This window comes from Rhipicephalus sanguineus, chromosome 1, assembly GCF_013339695.2.
Source record: "Rhipicephalus sanguineus isolate Rsan-2018 chromosome 1, BIME_Rsan_1.4, whole genome shotgun sequence".
In the NCBI taxonomy this organism is placed as follows: Eukaryota; Metazoa; Arthropoda; class Arachnida; order Ixodida; family Ixodidae; genus Rhipicephalus; species Rhipicephalus sanguineus.
The window spans coordinates 1,456,197-1,469,868 of record NC_051176.1 but is presented as its reverse complement, the minus strand read 5'-3'; the positions used below and the strand labels follow the sequence as shown (position 1 = coordinate 1,469,868).

The 13,672-nt window shown below is 50.1% G+C and overlaps 1 protein-coding gene across 2 annotated transcripts in view; it reads right to left on the bottom strand.

Annotated features, from left to right (window-relative positions):
- The window catches only part of LOC119389207 (laminin subunit gamma-1), a 234,219-nt gene that overhangs the window by 153,279 nt on the left and 67,268 nt on the right, over positions 1-13,672 (bottom strand). For both annotated transcript variants that reach the window (XM_037656412.1, XM_037656427.1), the window contains exon 3: positions 8,120-8,292. In XM_037656412.1, the coding sequence (XP_037512340.1) occupies positions 8,120-8,292 (173 nt within the window). The remainder of the gene's footprint in view (positions 1-8,119; positions 8,293-13,672) is intronic.

Genomic DNA, 13,672 nt, shown 5'->3' with positions numbered 1-13,672 from the left:
AATGAGGTTGCTGCCGACTATAGTACCACGCGCGTTTATTGCATGTATGCGGGTTTCAGCCACAAAACTTGTCAGCAACGCTCGGCGCAGCCCTCGCCGCATTGTTGTGGAAGCTTCGCGATTGTTTGAGATCATTTTGTTAGATTACGCACAGGAGGCGAACAGTCGAGTTTATTCGAGAGCTTACGCAAGAACCAGCGATAACGCTCGGCGGTTCGATGATTGTTGTATAAAACACGACGCGTTCCTCCGGAGATAAGCGCCGACGGCCAACGCTCTGTTCGACGCTATCACTATACAGCGTGTATTGTTTGGACTTTACACTTCCTTGGCACAAGTTGGTCCGAATAAAAAGTTTCGTCTTGAACCCACCGACTGCTGCCTTCCAGATCCAGCTTTCAGGGATGGATGGATGGACGGACGGACGGATGGATGGATGCTATGATCGTCCCCTTTATAACGGGGCGGTGACAAGTGCGCCACCACGCTCGAAAAATAAAAACTTTTCTTCCTTTCTTTCTTTAATGTTATCTTACTACAGGAAAAAAAAAACTGTTAGCCAAATTATGTGCCCTTTACGGCAGAATGACCTTATTTGTTCCAATATTTATTTTTGTCCTTTCTGTGTAATTTTTTGCCACCAATACTCTAATCGTCTCTTGCTTATTTCAATCGCGGTTGTGTTCAGCTTGCCATTGTTGTCCCTAAAGCCAAACGCTTCATGTAGGCTCATGCCCAAACGTACACCTGCCTGCATATCTCCATATTCAATCAGAACATGCCCCGCCGTTTCCCTATCTTCCCCGCAGCATGTGCATTGTTCTTCTTCTTTACTGAATCTCGCTTCATAACTACGCGTTCTAAGGCAACCCGATCTCGCTTCAAATAGTAAAGCCCTTCCCCTTGAATTATCGTCAAATGCCTCCCTCCTTATTTCATTTTTGCCCTTTCAGTAGTTACTCAGAGCCGGTTTTTTCTCCATAGCTGCCGTCCAGTAAATCCTCCCCACCTCCCTGACTTTTCGCTTAACGCCATTTGTTGACATATTGCTTACACTACCAGCCGTTATATTTACTAGTGAGCCTCCTAGTTCTTTACCTCCACTGTGTGTCCGCGCTCTTCCTATACAAATAACGGAACACCTTCTCTGCCCATCTACTCTCCTTCGTATTCCTTAGCCTTACTTCGAACCTTATTTTGCTCTGAGCCTCCCTCGCCTCAAAACCTGCCCATGCCATATCGCCCTTTACAGCCTCATTTTTCGTCTTCCCGTGAGCGCCCAACGCGAGGCGTCCCACAGTCCTTTGATTTACATCAATTTCTGATTGCACCTCTGCCCTCGTGCACACCACTGAGTTCCCAAAAGTAAGCCCTAGAAACCATTACACCTTTCCACAGGCTTCGAAGCACCTCGTACCTATGGTATCCGCACAACGCTCTGTGCTTCATTATTGCAGCATTCCTCTTTCCTTTTGCTGCCGAGGCTTTTTCCTGTACCTCCATGTATCTATCACTCTCATTTACCCATACTCCGACGTACTTGTATTAGCTTACCCTCGGTATTTCTTGGCCCTGTATTGACACCGCCTGATTACAGGGATCATTGAATACCATCAATACACAAAAAATGCTAGTCCTAAATTCACCTTCCCTTCCGCATAAATCCACCAGCCGCTGCATGTCATCTCAACTGTCCGTAAGTAAGACAATATCCTCACCATCGAATAAAGCTGGAAGCTTCTGCTCAATCATCACGCCGGCCTGTTTGCGTGACAGATTCAAACCAATGTTGCTATAATCGCGCACAACTTTTCTTGGCAATGAAGGAAAGGCTACGGGGGCGGAGCTACTGCACATGCACTGCTCCGCGAAGTAGTCCGGTTCGGCGCGCGTTTCGAATTTAGTTATGGTTTGTGAACCTTCCGTATCTCCTGTGACGGCCGCTTGATTATTCGAGCGGCCATCACAGGCAGCCATTTGTTAGCGAAATTCTTCACACGCTCCCTCGGCGATTCGTCGGAAGAGCTGGACGAGCGCTTGCCTGAAGACGAAGACGCCATTTTGACTGTGAGCTGCACGTAAAAGGTGAGACGTTTTCACGGGCTCAAAAACGCGAAATGACACTGCATGAATTAAAACAAATATAAATATCTCCTTGGTGCGTGCTGACCCTCTTTTCAAACAGCGCCCCGTAGAAAATAAAGTAATGTCATTTTTTTATTCTCACGCAGAAACAGGGACGCCGTAGCGGGACTATATTCTTCAGCGGTAGCACACACGTAGTTCGGCTCTGTAGCCTTCCCTTCATTGCCAAGAAAAGCTTGTCCGCGAGTATACCTAATAGCGCGTTTTCCATCCTCACCATGTACAGCATGAATAACAGCGGGGACAAAGGACATCCCTGTCTCAGCCCCTTGCTAACATCAACGATCTCTTTGCTACAAACTCCTTCCCATTCTATGCAAACTGTATTTTCTCGGTATCCCTCAAAAGCTGTATACAGTCGTCGCGTATGCCCATTTCTTTCAGTATATCCCACAAAATTTCCTGATTACCGTTGTTGTACGCCCCAGTGATGTTATAGAAAAGCCACGTACAAGGGCCTGTTGTCTGTTTTATATATTTATATGCGCTAAGTAAGAACTAACAGATTTTCGTCTAACCACCTGCCGATTCGACATCCATTCTGAAGTTTTCCCAGAATATCGCTATAATCTGCCCACGTGTATATCTTAATTTTACTGCCTGCATCGTCAACCTGTATAGTACCGATCTATACGAGCCAGTGCTATCCATTCTTCTTTCCCTTGCCTTTCTAAATTAAGTTGATTCTTTTTCGCCAACTGTCCGGTATTAGCCTGTCCTGTAAGCATTTTTCTATGGCTTTCAGCAGTGCTTCTTTAGTGTTATGTCCTAGTTCGTGAATGAGGCTAACGGGAACCCAATCTAAACCCGCGGCAGTGCGCTTTGGAATTTATCATTCGGCCTTTTTCCAGTAGAAATCCTCAAGTACTAGCTCTTCCTCGCTTGCGCTCTCCATCATACTTTTACTCAACAGCGAAATCCTCTGGACGATCGTTTTAAACGAATCGACTTTTAGCTATCGGATGTAACCTAGCGCTTCGTACCCTTCGAATCGATTTCCTGCTTCATCTACAATATATTGTTGCATTGTTGCAGACTTCCTACCTAGTGTCTTTATGTGGCTCCAAAATAGCCTAGGCGCGGCCTTCTTTTTTTTCGTGAATCTCTGTCACCCAGCGTTCACATTCACCTTTAATATTTGCGTCGACCGATTTCTGTACAATAGATTTTTTTTTCTAAATATATTTCCCATATTTTCTTGACTTCGTCCTGCGGCTGCTTCTTCTTTATTGCCTTTCTATGCTCCCGTGATTTTTCGCGTCGCTTCTTGATCACTTCCCGGATTTCCCTGTTACACAAACTACTTGGCTTTCCTTTCCCTTTCCAGCAAATAGTTTTCTTCTCTTTCCCTATCTCTTTCATCATTAGATGTAACAGCTCACTATACTCCCAGTCCTTGCCTGGTATTTTGCCTACTTCTTCCTCGACTATTGCGGCTATATTTATAATTTGTTTGTCATTTAAATACGAGCTGCCAAACTCTCAGTCTATGCTCTGATTTCCAGCTTTATATCCCATTTATAATGTTGTTCGTTTATGACCCAAGCCTCTAATCCCTTCCTCGTCTATTCTCATTTCCCTCAGTTTTTGATGAATTCCTTCAGTCATGAGACAATAATAGATGTACGATTGCTTGTTTCCGACTACCCACGTGATCTGCCCATCACATTTAGGCCCCATATGTTAACTATCTCCAGACTATGTTGCTCGCAGAGATCTAGAAATAACTTCCCATTGGTGTCTGAATATCCGTCAAGGTCATGTATGTGGGCATTCATGTCCTCTAGAATGATGATTTAGGCCCCATTACCAAATTCGTTAATATCCGCACTCATGCAATCCACTATCTCCTTATTCTTTTCTCTGCAGTTATTCCCCGTCCACACACGTAGGCTACCCCTAGCCACGTTTTCTTTCCGCCTACTGTGCCCAAAACCCAGAGGCGCTCTGAACGCGTCTGTTTCACTCTATCCCATTTGGCTCCGCGGTGAATGAGCATTCCAACACCCCCACCTTTCCTTTCTTATATGACCCTGTTGCACCCTTCCCAAACATAATTTTCAATATGTGGTGGCTCTTCCAAGTCTCTACGGTGTGTTTCTGTAACCGCATAAACGCCTATCTGCTCTTTGTCTAACTGCTCCTCAATCTCTAACCATTTTGCCTTTTTTCTCCTACCTTGCATGTTTATGTAACTAATTCCAACACGCGCCTTCTCCTTTTTTCTTTTACCTTTTTTGTTTTTTTTTTTTCGCAATACTAGCTGTCAATGAGTTCTCCTGGTTCTTTTCCCTGTTACTAGCTACCCTGGACCAAGAAAGCTACTGCGCGTCCTACCAGCCGCCAGCCCACCTCATGACCAAGCCTTCTATCGAAGTGAATTCTGTCTCCTTGGAAACCAGCCCACCTGTTCACCTGCCTCTTTATTTCCACTACCCCGAAACCTTTCTCTCGATTCAAACGCCATTTCTCTTTGTTTGCGTCGACAACCGCTCTTTGCAAGTTGCCGTTGCGCACCGGTAACTCCGGTACTGTCCATACCACTATCTGCAACTGGGGGGTGTTGCGCTTGGGGTCGCGTTTCTTGTGCCCAGCTTAGGATGCGGGCCGTGGTATCCCCTCGCTGTCACCGTTGTTGCGACTCCGGTAGCGTAGCCGTGGGGACCACGAGTGGGTGTCATGCCTGGAGCCGTCATGATGACAAGAAGATGGACGAAAATACTTTATGTACAATATTTACATAGTTCTGATCTCAGTGAACAGGCCTTCCAGCACAACCAAGTCGGCTGGGGCGACTCCTCTAACTACGGACCGGCACGGCCTTAAATCTGGTAGCAGTCTATTGTGAGGTGCCCTCTCCAGGCAGGCGCTGGCAGGTCTGCCGCATTGCAGGTGTTGCCGGTCTGCCGAATTGTGACGGCGTCCCGCATTGCTGGACGGTCTGCCGAAGTGCTGAACGCTCTGCCGCAGTGCAGGTACTGCCGGTCTGCCGAATGGCTGGACGGTGTGCCGCATTGCTGGACGGTCTGCCGCAGTGCAGGTGTTGCCGGTCTGCCGAATTGCTGGACGGTCTGCCGAAGTGCTGAACGGTCTGCCCCAGTGCAGGCGTTGCCGGTCTGCCGAATTGCTGGACGGTCTGCCGAAGTGCGGGACGGTCTGCCGCAGTGCAGGTGTTGCCGGTCTGCCGAATTGCTGGACGGTCTGCCACATTGCTGGACGGTCTGCCGAGTTGCTGGACGGTATGCCGCATTGCTGGACGGTCTGCCGCATTGCTGGACGGTCTGCCGCAGTGCAGGTGTTGCCGGTCTGCCGAAGTGCTGGACGGTCTGCCACAGTGCAGGTGTTGCCGGTCTGCCACTTGCTGGACGGTCTGCCGCAGTGCAGGTGTTGCCGGTCTGCCGAATCGCTGGACGGTCTGCCACGTTGCTGAAAGGTCTGCCGAAGTTCTGGACGGTCTGCCGCAGTGCAGGTGTTGCCGGTCTTTGTTGACCTTTTCTCGTTGTTGCCGAAGTGCAGTCGGAGTCCCAACGAAATGCAGGTGTTCTGGCACAACAGGGGACACGGCGCGCATGTCGTTGACCCCTTTCACCAATGTCGTCGCTAGTCCTGACGATTCTTTGTTCAGGGCGTCATTTAACCCTCCCGCAGTTACCACGAGGTTAAGTCTGTGAGCTTTAGCTGCGAGTTTTCCACTCGCTTGCCTTATGACTGACCCCAGCGCATGTCCTGGGAAACTCCCTATCGAAACTCTTTTATCGCCTTTCACACTTTCGTTGATTGCCTCTACGCATCGAACTAAATTCGAATCACCAGCGATAATAACCTGCTCCGACATTCCTTCTGAAACTTGCATCTGGCTGCTGACTAGGTGACTAGCGTGAGTCACGTCTACCGCTTTGTCCCCTCCCTCCCTCAAAACTACTTCCCGCAAGCTGGCTCCTGTGACCACTGCATCTGCCTTCGTGTTGGCAGATGCTCCTTTCACCTCTCCCCCACGGGGGGTCGTCGCCCTAATGCTTCCACCGTCACCTGCGTCTTCTTTGTTCACATTGACGACCTTCGATAGGGCTTCCTCGGCTCACCTAAGCCTTTCTCCCATAGCCTTCGCTTTCTCTCGCTCTGTCGCCAACACATTCTCCAGCTCTGCCATTCTCGTCATAAGCCCACTCTGGACCACCATCATTTTTAACATGAAAGTGCTTTATGCCGCGGTCCACCAAGACTTTCATGACGTATTTCCGTCACGGAAATACGTCAGCAAAATGAACTCCATTGGATGGCAAAGAAAAAAAGACTATAAGAAAAACTTCCGTTGACAAGAATCGAACCCATGGCCTCACTGCCCGGGACCAATGCTAGCGGGCGTTTAGCCCACTGAGCTACCGCCAAACACATAACGGAGGTGCATGAACGCGCCTTTTATCTTTCACACTTTCCTCCCACAGCGCTCTGGATGGATGGATGGATGGATGGATGGATGGATGGATGGATGGATGGATGGATGGATGGATGGATGGATGGATGGATGGATGGATGGATGGATGGATGGATGGATGGATGGATGGACTGGTGGATGCTATGAGCGCCCCCTTTATAACGGGGCGGTGACATGTGTGCCACCAGGATCAAAAAAAGACAAAAAAAGACGCGTCGTTGCTACGAATGTCCCATTCGGCGCGTTTCCAATAGAAGTGTAATTTTGTCAACGCTTTAACAAACCGCGAGGTGGTGGCTTTGGCCCAAGCCTCGCTCATAGTATCCATCTATATCGAAAAATAGCTCTCCGACGCTCGCCTGGTTGTCGCACCGCATTCCCCGCTCGCCCTGTGAGAAGTAACGGCCAGGCTAGAGGGAAGACACGACGCGCATAGCGTTTCTCTTCGCGTTTCACAACGCTTTGAAGGAGTACATATCTTCTATCAGTGTTTATTATGTGCTTGTTGATGCCATCTTTGCGCGGGCATTCACCATATGCGGTGTCCACGTATATGTTAAGAATTCAGCTGCCGCAAGGGTTAAATCATGATCATGGCCGTTAGTAGTCGGTACGGAGATGTGCTACTAGGCGTCAACGTGAGTGCGTCCACATCAAGCGGTGCTATCACTGCCAAACAACAGTAGACATTGTACAAGCTCTCCTATACCAATGCACTATAAACAATTAACGACACCTTTCAGTTTCGTGTAATACCAGTTCCTATGACAGAGGGATCAGCCATCATTTTTTTTTATTTTCTCCTGGTACTCGCATTGTCTACACTTGCCGTCAGCTTCTGCTTTCTCATCCACACAAACTTCCATCTTCCAACGTGTCCCGCACCCTGAACGTTTTACGGTCTTTCTGACCATGACTAGATCAGTTCACCGATGACCACGGATGAGAAAATTATCACATAAAATAATGACGGCGTACTAAATACACTGCCATAAGCCAAAGGGAACCACAAAAATCAATGAATACGCTACACTTCAAAGCATCTGTGCATGCACGTGGTCCGTCTACGCGCACATCTCAACCATGTGTGGCAGGGAAAAAACAGTACCAAGTAATAAACACACAAAAAAAGAAACAGTACAGAATAATAAACCCAATCAAGCTTTACGCTAGCGCCTTATGTACTCGTAAAGCTACAGACAGAGGCAAGCTCAAATCAGGCAAGAACACTTGTCTGTCGCTGTCGTTCCGAAGCCTTCGAAAAAGATGTCCTTCCTGCCTTGCTCTGGGTGCCTTGCTCCGCGAGCAAGGCACCACGGCGCAATCAGCGCTCCTAGCGGCCATTGCTCGAAGTTCCCCGTTTTCAATGGCAGAGGTTCATTTTTCGGCGATAAGAAACCATACAGGCGCAAATTCCAAAAGTTCGTATGAATACATGTTTTGGGAGCTGCACCACACTTTCAAAATACAGAATTATTAACCTTAGGGATTCCTTTCCCATTCAAGTTCGAACAATGGGAACCGAGGGAATGCACTCACGCTGGCACTCGTGGGCGTCGGTGGAGGTGGCTCTGCCCCATGCCTGGTCGTTGAAAAGATCCATGCAGCGCTCGCAGTTGTCGCCTGCCGTGTTGTGCTCGCAGCGGCACTGCAGCTGACGCACGCCGCCGGGTCCCGGGTCGCAGGCCATTGCGTGGCCATTGCACTGGCACCTGTGAGACACATTAAAGGAATGCGCTTTCCACAGGAGTCCTCGACAGCGCCGGAAATAACGAGTGTTCCCAAAAAACGTGATGGTACAATGCAAACATGCTGACACCGGAAAGCACGTTTTTTTTAATGGCTACACCAGCCGTACTAAAGACTGTTGAGTCTACTGCGGGAAAATGTTGGCGGGAAACGCCATGCTTCGTCAAAACTAGGGAAAAAGCGGGAAGGCACGCAATAAATAAAAGAAAAAAGAAGCGTTCGACTAGGGTAACATGGGTGTCGGTCTCAGTCTCTACAATACTGGTGCCGAAACCCGCGACAATGCTGACATCCTCCACGCCGATATCATACCGAGGGTGGAAAAGTTGGCAAGCATCGAGGCGTCCTTCGTGGTGCCGCTACCCGACTCTTTTCCGAGACTAGGGACATCCTCCTGCATAGCACACTACCGTCTTCCGCCGACCTGCAGAAAATCATCGATCGCGACAAAGACTCAGCTCTCGCCGAACTGGATAAACAGATCGCCCTTGACGGTGAAGGGTTTGACGAGGAAATTAAGGGCGCTATGGAGTACCACGACAAGGTCACCAAAGCCGCCAGGAAGCTTCGGTCCGCGATGAACGCGCGTGCATCGGTTGGTCCTACCGTCATCGAAGCCAGCCAGTCGAGGCACGCGGGGACGAGTGACGCGTGCCAGTGCGACTGCTGCTTGACACCGGCAGCCAACGGACCTTTATCCGTAAATACTTCTCGCAGAAGCTTTGCCTGCCTTGCATTGGAAGAGATGGGCGTCTTTACATTCGACCCCTCAAACCATCCACGACATTACCAATGCCGAAAGGTAAACGTCACGCTCTGTGGCCAATTGAGCCGATAGACGTAAATCTTGAATCTCTGGAGTTGCCAGATCTCTGCTCCGTAAAGGGTCCTGCTGTAGAGCCAACCGTTATTAATATGATGCGTGACCGCAATCTGGCCTTTGCTAACGAACCTCAAGGAGACCAACCTCGGGACTCCCCAATAAGCGTTTTGATCGGTTCTCCCCAATAAGCGTTTTGATCACTCACTGGAGGGCAGTGACCGGACGCGTCCCACGTTTCACCGACAACCTATGTGCAGTAGACACCTTATTTGACTCGGTCATTCAAGGAATATGCGCTAACCTCTACCATCCTTCGTCATAGTGTAACATCAGTGTAACTGCCTTGTTTCTGGCTTGTTCCGACGACTGGAGCACCGACGTCCGACCAGGAGACCCATCAGAGATGTGACGACGCTTGGACGCCATCGGTATATCTGACGGACAAGAAGACGACGTCAGCAAGCACCCAGCGCTCATCCAGTCTCATAGAGCAGTACACAAAAGCGCAGGACCCTACGTAGTACCGCTGATGATCAAGGCGCCATGTCTCGCGTCTTGTACTAACAGAAGTGTGGCTGAAACCAGGCTCAAGCGTCAGCGGTTCGAACATCACCCAGAAGTTCTGCAAGAATACCATGCCACCATCAGCTAGTATTTTAAGGAAGGTCATTAAGAGAGTAGTGCCGTCTGCCCTCCTTGGACCGACCATGTACAACTTGCCTCATCATGCGGTAATCCGACGCAAAGGCGTGACTGCAAAGCTCCGCGTCATGTTCGATGCCTCATCGCATGAATACGGTGCCGCGTCTTTGAACAATATGCTCGATGAAGGCATCAAGGTGGGGCCCGAACTCCTGCAGATGCTCCTGCAGTTCACCAGCAGCAAATTCGTTCTCACCGCGGATATCTGGAAGGCATTTCTCCATATAGGCATCCGATCGGAAGACAGAGACGCTCTTCGTTTTCTGTGGATCGACCAACTACCGACATGTGAACATCCCGACAATCGCCGAGTGGCGCATCACCCGGGTTCCATATCGGAGCATCCTCTAGCCCGTTCTTGCTGTCAGCAACCATGCAACCCCACCTCGAAACATGGTCTCGGAAGACAAAACACCCGTACATTACCCCCCGCCTACAACGGTCATCTACGTGGACGACTTAGTTATAGGCGCGTGTCCCGAAGAGGAGGCATTGAAGATTTACAGGGAAGCGAATGCTACCGTTAGCGATGCGGGAATGGAATTGACAAAGTGGTGCTCAAACTCCCGCCTTCCCTTCGTCCAGTTCTTGAGTGACGGCCTCTTACTGGAGAAGGTTACTGAGCAGAGCTCTAAGTCAAAGGTGCTTAGTCTGCTTTGGGACCGCCCATCAGATGACATCATCACCACTACGCAAGCCCTACTGGCATTCGTTTCAAATCAACCATCAGCGAAGCGAACCGTTTTCCAAGCCTTTGCCAGGCTATTCGATCCATTGGACTTTGTTGCTCCATTCAACGTAAGAGCTCGACTCCTATTACAACGGCTAGGGTGACAAGGCATCGACTGGGAGAAGCCTCTTCCACCTGACATTGAGGAATTGTGAAAGAAGTGGGTACCGGGACTGCCTGTTCTGTCTACCTTTCACATTTCACGTTGGCTCGCATTGACATCGCAATATCTAGGATGCGCGACAATAATTTCTTTCCTGACGCCAGCCCTCGTGCGTATGGAGTCGCAGTGTTTGTACGCCAGCTCCTAGCCTACGGCAGTTTTACCGTGAAAGAAGGTGAGCCTGAGCATGTGGGTATTCCATCTTAACACCTATAGCGCAAAGAAGCGACAGGAACACAGAGGTACGACGACACAGCGGTAGCGCTGTGTGCTTGGTTCCTTTTGTGCGCTGTAGGCGACTGTCCGACTCCTCATTACCAAGTCTCGCTTTGCACCATTGAATGCAATTTCTCTACCACGCTTAGACGTTCTAGCCTGTCTTCTAGCGGCGAGATTATGACACCACACCAAGAAAATGTCCGAGTTCTCGTCATGTGTCTCCTCCTTGTGAACCGACTGAACATTGGGTCTTTGTTGACGCTAACCGTGTGAAGACCTTCGTAAGGAACCATGTTCGGGAGATTTAGTCTTTCACTCGAGGCTACACTTGGCGGCACTGCGTGAGCGCAGACAACCCGGGAGACCTTTAGACGCCCTGAGTAGCAGCAACGGTTCTTACACGAGAGACAAAGTGATGGACTGCGCCTCCTTGGTCGACCGATCCAGAAGGTAGCTGGCTATTGAATCCTTGCGCTGCGCGGACGGTGCATGACCGGAACAGTGAACTTGCGTCCGTGTGCCCAGCCACAGCCTCAACGCGAGCCACAGATCCACCGACACCGCTACTCGACCTCGTAAACTACAGCTGACTCTCCCGGCTTCTCAGAGTAACCGCCTGCATTTTGAGCTTTGTTTCCAATGCCTAACGAAACCAACTATCCTTGTCTGGGCCGCTGACGTCACTGGAAATAGATCACGCGGAGCGGTACTGGCTGAAGTTGTTTCAGAAAACCACTTTCTCAGCAGAGGTCGTCACGCCGGCCAGCCGCGTTGCGATCACGTCCCAGTGTTCTGACCCTACGGCAAGATACTGACCAGGAAGGGCTGCTTAGTGTTGGAAGCCGCTTACAGGAACTTGAGAGGCCAGAGGAACCTAAACACCCAATCCTGTTACCAAGTGACCACGTGTTTACACGCCTCTTGAAATCCGCGACACATGTCCGTGTTCTGCATTGCGGAGTTCACGTTACGCTTCTGGACCTCCGATCAAGATTTTAAAGGGAAGACTAGCCGTTAAAAAGGTGCTTCAGTCGCGCTCGCCGTGTCACCGCCGGCGTTTGCGACCAGCGTCGGTCCCGGTGGCACCATTACCGAAAGCCAGCATAACCGGGGCGTCACCTTTCGAAGTCGTGGGAGTAGACTTTGGCGGCCCGATTCATTACCGCTCTACTCAACAGTCTGCGAAGCCTTATATTGCCGCTTTCTGTTGTGCGGTGACACGGGCCTGGAATTAACCTCGGACATGACAGCACGTTCATTCATCCTGGGGCTGCCAGCAAGGACCAGCGCCTGTTTGCCTAGTTCCACCTCGCATGACTTGCGCAGGCCGATGAAATACAGAGACGAGCTTCTGCGCCGACTGTGGAAGAAGGAATATTTGCTTCTCCTGCACTCCGCTCATCACTGCCAGCCCTCGTCTTCGTCCCACCTGCGCGTAGGTGACTTGGTGATTGTTAAGGACGACATCATGCCAGCGCGCAATGCAAGCTGGGCAAGGTGGTCGAGGCGTTTCCAGGCAGGGACGGCATCGAAAAGTACTTCAATATCACACTCTCAAACGGCCAGCAAGCACGCCGCGCCGCTTTGGAGGCAAGCGGCCACACCGCGGCCCCGGGAGGATGTTGAGTCTACCGCGGGAGAACGTTGGCGGGAAACCACATGCTTCGCCAAGACGAGGCAAAAAGCGCGGGCCTGCTCGTGAGCACGCAATGAATAAAAGAAAAAGGAAGCGTACGACCAGGGCAACGCGAGTGTCGGTCTCTTCTCTATCTCTACGAAGACTATACAAATGTTATCCTACACCACAGCCTGCATAAACTAAACCTGCAATAAGAGGAGCCGTAATCTACGCTGCACTAGTACTCACCACCTCGAACGCACCAAACTAGCCGCCATGCAAAAGTTTGACAGCGACGGCTATCGAATTTTATTTTACATAAGCCTGGCGTCATCTCTCACCGCTATCATAACGTTCAGCTGCCAGAGAATTCACCAAAATATTGCATATTTTATCATCGCGTTTTTGCCAGTTTAATGACGAGGGTGTTAGCCATGAGATAAGCAAGCAGCCTCTGCACATGTGTAACGATGCTGCTAAAACGGCTAGGAGTCGAAAACCTAATCTCAAGCCCTCCAGCAAAAGCAAACAAAGCAAAGGAAGCAATACATCCGCTAGAGATGTTCGCAAGCATAGGCGTCCGCCGATCGTAGCAGCGAACTTATCCCAAAGACGGTTGGCCCGGTGACAAACACTTCTTACTAAAAACCTCTGTGAACAGTTACAAGGGGACCTAAGGCTGGTGCGCTACTGGTGCGTCGACATGTCGCTGACCCGATGCCATGTACACTGCATGCCTTGGAATCCGATGGTGTTGCCCATATAGGCCGTTACTTACAAAGCGACTGAGTACGACAAAGTGGTTCGGTATATATGTTTTGGGGCATCAGCCAAAAAGCGAAAATGAAGCTCGGCGTGCTGAACAGCAAAGCAACGCGGCGCCATCTATTGTTGCGGCTAGCGATGAGAACTTGAGACACGCCATAGACCACGGCGTCGAGTACATGACTACCGAGGTGGATGGTTGGCGAATCGAGCCGCATGGACAGCTTCTAACGTGTTTGAGACAGCAGGAAAGAAGTCTACGAACTTCTTGCCTACTGTCAACATCCAAACATCGCAGCCGTAGATGCCACCTTAGACATTGG